The sequence below is a fragment of the Chanodichthys erythropterus genome, chromosome 24 (genome assembly GCF_024489055.1).
Source record: "Chanodichthys erythropterus isolate Z2021 chromosome 24, ASM2448905v1, whole genome shotgun sequence".
Classification (NCBI taxonomy): domain Eukaryota; kingdom Metazoa; phylum Chordata; class Actinopteri; order Cypriniformes; family Xenocyprididae; genus Chanodichthys; species Chanodichthys erythropterus.
Window position 1 is genome coordinate 31,144,497 of NC_090244.1, and position 8,839 is coordinate 31,153,335.

At 37.7% G+C, this 8,839-nt stretch overlaps 1 protein-coding gene across 1 annotated transcript; it reads right to left on the minus strand.

Moving 5' to 3' along the window:
- Nucleotides 1-794: 794 nt before the first annotated feature.
- On the minus strand, nt 795-2,935 carry LOC137014848 (uncharacterized). Its single transcript, XM_067379353.1, has 2 exons — nt 2,891-2,935; nt 795-2,246 (listed from the first exon to the last, which is right to left on the minus strand). The coding sequence occupies exons 1-2, from the start codon at nt 2,933-2,935 to the stop codon at nt 795-797; spliced, it is 1,497 nt and encodes a 498-aa protein (XP_067235454.1).
- Between the last annotated feature and the right edge of the window lie 5,904 nt (nt 2,936-8,839).

Sequence of the window (8,839 nt, forward strand, 5' to 3'; positions counted from 1 at the left end):
TTTCATGTTGTCATTATGGGGTATTGTTTGTTGAATTTTGAGATAAATAATGAATTTAATCCATTTTGGAATAAGGCTGTAACATAAAATGTGGAAAAAGTGAAGCGCTGTGAACACTTTCCTGGATGCTCTGTAATAATGCATGAATTCATGATAATTCATGTACCCTTATACCGTAAAGTGTTGGGTTTTTTTACAAGTAAAATTATTTAATGACAAAATGTTTGAATGAATCTTTGAAAGTTTAAAGTCAGAAGTTATGCTTATTAGTTATTGGCAAGGATTATCAACTTATCAGAAAATAATAGAGTAATCATACATATAACTGCTAGATTAATTGATAATCATAAAAATAATTGATAGATTAATTGACCATCAAAATTATAATTAGTTACAAGCCTAAAAGGGCCTTTAAAGACATTACAGACAGTGTACAGTTTCTGTTTCAATACAAATTCCTACAGCTGCTCTGAATCTACAGGTTTTGTGGAAAGCACAACACAAATATCTGCACAATGTGAACTTGAATTAACATTCCCTGGGATGAATGTCATCTGCTGAGGAGTGTAAAAATATGAGAACACATTATAGATGCATAGATGTTTTTATTGAGCTTTTTGTTTTTGCATACATATACTCAGGGAAAAAATATATTTTAAGCTGCTTTTAATTTTAGAAGCACATTTTTTTAATGTTAAATAGTTTGTAGTTAGTAAGAGCTCATAGTACAATCTCAATCAAATTTGCCAAGTTCTGCTTTAGTCATAATCATACCACACATTGTAAACCAATTATCACTGACACGATTTGCAACAGTAATCCCAGTTGTCGTCATAATCTGTGTAGCACCACAGGTAATTTTTATCATGGTAGCCACACTTGTGATTAGACCGGCAGGTTTGGCCATTCTGAGCGGAGTAGCAGTCATCAGAAGTACAGCAGTAGTCATAATTGCCTTGTTTATCCGTGTAGCACCACATATATCCAGAACCATATGTGGCACAGGCGTGGCTGTTGCGGCAGTACTTCCCGTTTATAGCTTTACTCGTCCACAGCGGAGGGCTGCAGTAGCCCCAGCTGCCAGCGATGGTACTACACCAGTAGTAGTCCTGACCGTATGTGGCACATGGGTGATGATCCTTGCATCTCTCTCCTGTATACGTGATGAGGGAGTACCGGGGTGAGCACTTGATCAGCGTCTGGCCTGAGTAACACCTGTAGGAATGGAGTTTGTCCTGGAACAGGCAGGGAGTGGAGCAGCAGGGCTTAATTTCTCCTCCTGCTGTGTTGCACTGACAGCCGTCACTAGATTCTGAGACGCTCAAGCACCGTGATCCATCAGCTGCAGTCTTCTGCTTCTCTGGGACCAGCAGGCATTCGACAGCATCTGACACCCCTGATACGTCCCTTACTAGAGTTATAAGACAAGCACTTCCAACAGAAACCTTCAGATCCTCTGCTACATTGTGGTAAGTGCTCATGCTGTCAAAGGCTAATTTTAATGTCATCTCACCCTTGAATTTCTTTTTAGGTATGCTGTCACTGCCGATGGTGCTCTTTACTGCGAGATATGTGTTTTGTATGGCTGAGATTATTTGGACTCCTTGGTTCACTGGTAGATTGATTAATGTCTGAAATTCAGCCTTAACCTTCTCTAATTTATTATTATTGTCACCAAAACAATCATCCACAAAAATGTTAATTTCTGAAGGCTGACGATAGAGATTTTTTATTTGTCTGTTCAGGTCTGAGACACTCATCAGGGTTATGTCACCTTCCGGCTTGTTTTCCCCTATATAGCCGAAAGAGAAAGACTTTGTGTCATCTGAGTGTTTATAACAGACAGCCGTCCAGATGTGAGAGGGCACCGTCACTCTTTCAGGGTCGTCAGAGACTTCTCTTTGTGGTATCCGTAGATCCGCATTGGGTACTGTACCTGTGACAATGAAGGTTGTAGCAGCACCACCGTCACTTTTAAGCATGTCTCTTAAAAAACTCCTCAAATTTTTCTCCCACTTTCCCCATTTGTTACGTCTGAAACACGCGTCCATAGGTGCTGTGTTGGTCAATGTATTTGTTGCCGTTCGGCCTTCACCACACTGGAAGCTGTTCGGGTACAGGTGTCCGCGATCGTATCCGGTGTCGCTGTAGTCATCGCTGATGGCTTGATTTCCTTTATAAGTGTATTTATTATCTTCAGTCTCACGGACCATATAGTATAGCCCATGCCCTTGAGGTTCGGAAATCTACAGAAGAAATATTATGCTAGATGGTTAGTTTGATGTTTTATTATTTGTGAGAAAATACGTTTACTGTTCAGTCATTAATGAATAACAACACAGGAACAAATGAGTAATGCATTATTAACCCTCTAGTAACTACTATTAACTAACAAGAAACTCTGATTAATGAATTAGTAAGTAATAGTGCTCACTTCTTCAGCATGTATTAATCTTTATTAATGTTAATTTCAACATTTACTACTACAATATTAACATCAAAAGCTATGAACAAAAAATGAACAGCTGTATTTTGTTAACAACTACTGTATCAAATGTATCGTCTTACATTGTTTCTCAGTGGACATATTTGAATGTTTGGTAACACTTTATTTTAGGGTCTTTTAACTAGTTGCTTATTAGCATGCATATTACTAGAATATTGGCTATTAATTAATAATTATTAAGCACATATTAATGCCTCATTCTGCATGACCTTATTCTACATTCTTAATCCTACCCAATACCTAAACTTAACAACAACCTTACTAACTATTAATAAGCAGTTAATTAGGAGTTTATTGAGGGAAAAGTCATAGTTATTAGTATATATGTGTTCCCTATGCTAAAGTGTTACCGATTTATTTAACAGTTAATATGCAAAGAAGTACCATAAAGATGAAATGATAAAGTTCTTTAGTGTAGGCCCCATCCATAGTCCAAATCCAAAGGGTAGCAGATACTTGCAGTTCCTGCCTGAAGATGAAGGCAAGGGGGGAGTCTACCCCAAAAGAACTGAGAGAGAAAATAGATACCCACCAGTGGAGTATTCCTTGGATGAAGTTTCTAAAATGTTTAGGCAAAGAAAATAGATATTATTGAAATATGCAGACATTGACATAAGGTGTTAAAATCATTAAACATAGGGAATCATTAGGCCGTTGCCTAAAGTGTTGTGAGGAATGCTGCGTAGGCTGTGTATACTACCATGATAGGCCGAGGTACGAGAAAGGCCACATAGACCGTGAAAGAGGGCTACGTTAGGCCGTGGTGTGGAGAAGACTGCGTTGGTGCACGAGGCAGCCTCAATAGACAGAATGGAAAAGCAAGCAGCATAAGCTGTGAAATAAGTATAGGAAACTGCCACCTCAACCAGAAGTTTGTATAGATAGTATACTTACACCAGGAGATTCAAGTATAAGAAGTATATGATATGCTGCAAATGCTTGTTAAGGAACAAAAGTTATCTTGTGTGTTGTGGAATAGGAGGGGAGTAATGTATATGGAAGACCAGCTTGACCAGCTAAGGCAGGCTGGGAGACCAGATTCAACCATCTGAACACCAGCTAACCCAGGCTGGGAGACCAGCTAAAACCATTTACTTCCATCTTAAACCAGCTAAGACCAGCCAACCAGCTTAGGCTGGTTTAAGCTGGATTTTTCAGCAGGGCAGGGGGACTTTAAGAACAAATTGTTTCAATAACAACTTGACTTTTAGAACGAGCATGTTTACTATGTGCTGTGCCACAGCAGAATAATCCATTTACACCATGAATCGTTGTTTTCCTGTCTCTAAAGTTGCTTGAATCAGCGATGCACATATAGCGTTATACAAAGGCGAGCCAACCAGCATGTATAGCATGTTGCTATACAAAAACTAAAGTGACCCGACCAGCGCGTGCAGCGATCGAGCAAGTTGCCAATGACAACAGGTAAGTAACGCACATTGCCAGTACGATCGCAAAAGCTTAGTACAAACATTTTTTTTTCTGAGAATGACAAGAAGCCTAAGCAACATGATAGCCTTAGCAACAGTATGTTGCCAATAACCTGATAGCTTTAAAACAAAGAACATTAAAAGGAACTTAGCTTGCTTCTGAAAACATTCAGAGATGAAGGAGAGTGAAATAGCCGGCTGTGACGCGGATGCTTGATCTTCTCTTGATATCCTTCTTCATTATAACGAGCGCAGCACGGCGATCAAGCAGCATATGAATGCTGGAAGGTGTATTTGAAAGATGCGGTCTAATTTGAAATGTATCCCTATTGGATGGCATAGATCAGCTGAATGTCAGCTGACGCGAGCTTGACTGACGTGTCTGCCAGAACTGAAGCTATATGCTTGAAAACGAAGCATGCATTTCTAAAAAGCAAAATACATTACTGCCGTTCTCCACAATAATTGGGTCAGTATCACTATAAAGTGCCTGTGGTGTCCTCATCAGAATCACTCAGTCGTCATGAATATAATGCAAAATAATGAGGTTTTATTATGAACGGCCAAACATTTACTCACAAGAATAATGATAAGTCTCTTGAAATGTGTTTTTCTTATTTTATACAATTTTCTTTGACTGGATGTATGCGGTTTTGGCATGTCCCAGACACTGCTCAGCTAACTTCAGTGAGTGTAAAAAGTGAATAAATGACATAAAATTCAAAAACTTTTTGAATGTTCTTATTGTCCTCAACAAGATATTTGATAAAACAAGTCATTTTGATAATTTATATTCTAGTTTTATAATAATATTAAGCATTTTGAACGTGTCCCTGAAATTGCTGTCCACCCTGTCATTTAAGAATCCACCTGATGTAGTCAGTGACATCATCACCCCCATTTGGTCTTCTTTCAATGGAGATTAACACATCTGCTGCAAGTACACTGAGAATCTACACTTATTTTCCTTATTTTCATCATACTGTGTTTGTAGTTGGATGTTGTCAAGCTTAGCATGTCCACCCTGTCATAGAGAAATATTAATTAATATAAAAACTTTTCAGAAATTCAAAATATATATTTTAAACAGTACACTGTCAGCTTCAACAATGAATTACTTTGCTAACTGAAGTTACACCATGTGTCCATTAAATGCTAAATTTTGCCAAAAATGTCCACCCTATCATTGTCCACCCTGTAATCAAGCCTTCTATGACAGGGTGGACATGGTACATGGCAGGGTGGACATGTGCATAGTTTTTGCCACATTCTGATAATGTTTTCACTAGGGCTGTTGATTTAACGTGTTAATTTGGTGCGGTTAATTATGGAAAAAATAACACACTGATATTAACGCATTTAGTGCATCCTGCCCCGTCCCAGACCTGAACACCATCTTACATGGCATGCAGTTGCATAGTGATGTAAGATGATGTAAGACAGCGACTCACTGTGTGATGAAGCCTGTTAGAATGTAGTTAGAATGTGCCGAAATTCAAGATATGAGGATAAAAATGCCCCGAATGGGTTTTTGTTTTATATTTCATATGATATAGTTAAAGGTGCCGTAGAACGTCTTTTTAAAAGATGTAATATAAGTCTAAGGTGTCCACTGAATGTGTCTGAGAAGTTTCAGCTCAAAATACTCCATAGATTTTTTTTTATTAATTTTTTTAACTGCCTATTTTGGGGCATCATTAAATATGCGCCGATTCAGGCTGCGCGGCCCCTTTAAATCCTCGCGCTCCCGCCCCCGAGCTCACGACTATAATACAGTGCATTTACAAAGTTCACACAGCTAATATAACCCTCAAATGGATCTTTACAAAATGTTCGTCATGCAGCATGTCTTAATCGTGTAAATGTGGTGTTTATTTGGATGTTTACATTGATTCTGAATGAGTTTGATAGTGCTCCGTGGCTAAAGCTAACATTACACACTGTTGGAGAGATTTATAAAGAATGAAGATGTGCTTATGAATTATACAGACTGCAAGCGTTTAAAAATGAAAATACAGACAGTCTTGTCTCCGTGAATATAGTAAGAAACGATGGTAACTTTAACCACATTTAATAGTACATTAGCAACATGCTAACAAAACATTTAGAAAGACAATTTACAAATATCACTAAAAATATCATGATATCATGGATCATGTCAGTTATTATCACTCCATCTGCCATTTTTCCCTGTTGTCCTTGCTTGCTTACCTAGTCTGATGATTCAGCTGTGCACAGATCCAGACGTTAATACTGGCTGCCCTTGTCTAATGCCTTGATCATGGGCTGGCATATGCAAATATTGGGGTCGTACATATTAATGATCCCGACTGTTACGTAACAGTCAGTGTTATGTTGAGATTCGCCTGTTCTTCGGAGGTCTTTTAAACAAATGAGATTTATATAAGAAGGAGGAAACAATGGAGTTTGAGGCTCACTGTATGTCATTTCCATGTACTGAACTCTTGTTATTCAACTATGCCAAGATAAAATCAATTTTTAATTCTAGGGCACCTTTAAGCAATCACATGAGAAAAAGTGCTGTTTTCCTGAATATCTGCTCGATTTGCAAATGTGATATTTATTTTATACAACAGTAAACAGGGACGTGCACTGACGTTTTGGGGGGCAGGGGCTCAAGAGGAAAAAGGGGCACTTCTCATAATTATTTATTTTAAAAAAATAAACAAAACATTAAATGTATTAACACAACTCTGACTTCCTTACCAATATTTTAATTCACACTCACGCAATTGTTTCATACTCCACAGATTTCAACAAAATAATCAGTTCACACAGAGACCATGTTCTTCTTTAGTATTCATAGGTTTATCACAAGAGCAGGGAACAGCGAAGGAAACTATGCCACAGTGTGCATGTTTTCTACTACTATTGTCACGTAGCTATATATATTTAGAATAAATGACTGCATCAAGGAGAGGGACATCGTTTCACAATAATTTGTTTATTTTGCAAAATCAATAAATCGTTTTAATTCTTTTGGTGTTATTGGAATTTTTCTTTCATGTTGTGCACAATTTTAAGATTTTGGTCTATTTTTGCTTCCTAGTCTTCTTTTACTCTAATGGAAAGAAAACTTTCAAAATACACATTTAGATGGTGTTTGTTTTAAGCCTACTACTCTCCGTCTGTTTGCATCAGTAGATTTCTTCTAAATTAACCAAAACAAGCTAATCTGCATATTTAAACACATCAAGTGTTTTTTTCCCCCTGAAATGTTAGAAGTATATAATATATATTATAACAAATGCCTGCAGAGGGCCCCAAATGCCTGCTGATAGTTGTTGTTACACAGCAAATCCTCGTTTTTGGACAACCAGCATAATTAAAAAATATAATATTAGTTAAATAATAATAAAAATAATATTCGGCCACTTCTTTATGATAGAACTCTGCAGCCACTGTAATGTCTTGAACAAGAATATGTGGACATCTAAACATGCACACTCAGAGCGAGGGCTTAAACTTTTATTGATGTATTATCCTGTGTAAGCGTAGATTTAAGAATGATAGCATTATGCAATGCTGCATTACGATTTTTAAATGGTTTCATGGATCCGCATCTGTGGAAAGCTCCTCTTCTGGTATTGACAGCCCTACAGATATCTTTACCATGGTTCAAAACGCAATGCAGAGTACATTAAAATAATTTAAATTATAATATGACATAAACTGCTTTAGTATCAAATCAGGCAGATGCGTTGCTGGTGGACAAATACTCCTACTCCTACGCGGCGTTAAACGTATAGAAATAATTTCACCCTTAAAGCTGCTGTCCGCAGCTGTCCTGCTGTCTGCTGGCCCTCTAGTGGTTAATAAACAGAACTGCACGCGTCTTGCGGAGGAACATTGTAGCCGGAGCTTCTTTTCTCCGTGTATGTCTATGGCGAGTCACGCAGTTACTGTGATACTCTGCGGCGGGTCCTATCAGTCTGGTCTGAAATAGTCCGAATATAAACACTTATTATAAGTGTACCATAATGATTCAGGATAAGACAAAAACACGGTTTGGAAAATGGATTCATGTTGTATATTCTCATTATATAATTTTTGTAAAATTTTAACACGAAAAAAGTTACGGACTGCAGCTTTAAATAGGCAAAACTTTGACATGTTTGTGAACATACATGGCTACCTGAAGAGATGCACGGGTTTCATCTAGGGCTTTTTTCTTTTTGGCTTCTCATCACCAGATAGCTGTTATCTTTTCCCGGGTATAGTTGTCACGAGTTGTCAGCAAGCAGCAAACACGAGGCGGGACGGGGCACGTGTGCGTGCGGGAATGAATGGCGTGTCGCGGAGGGAGGGCTGCTGAACTCGACAAAGCCGACATGATATATATATAGCCTATATATATTTTTTTTTTATTCAGTTAATATATTTGTTTGACAGGGAAGCTGCGCACAAACAGGATTATATATTCATTTATTTAACAAAACAAACAAAAAAACACCCCAGAAAAAAGGGCACTTTCTCTCGAGGAAGAAAAAGGGCAGTTGCTCAAGCCCCCTTTCATGTCTATGTGTGCACGTGCCTGACTTCAACACACCTCTGTGTTTCACGAACAATTCTGCGGCTTCGAATGAATCAAGAGAGTCAATGATTCAATGATTCAATCACAGCCACTTGCTTCATTACTGAATGAATGACTCGATGATTCACTCATAAAAACAGTGACTTGCTGCCACCTACTGGCAGTTTTAGTTTAATATTTAAAAGTTTAACTTAGTTTTACCATCATTGCATATTTCTCTATTGAACATTTTTATATATTTATTTTATAACATCATTTATTTTATAAAGTTATTCATAAAGGTAAAAATATGCACTGGAAAATCTATTTAGCGGGCAAATATTGTCCCTTAATGGTAAAGGTGTAACT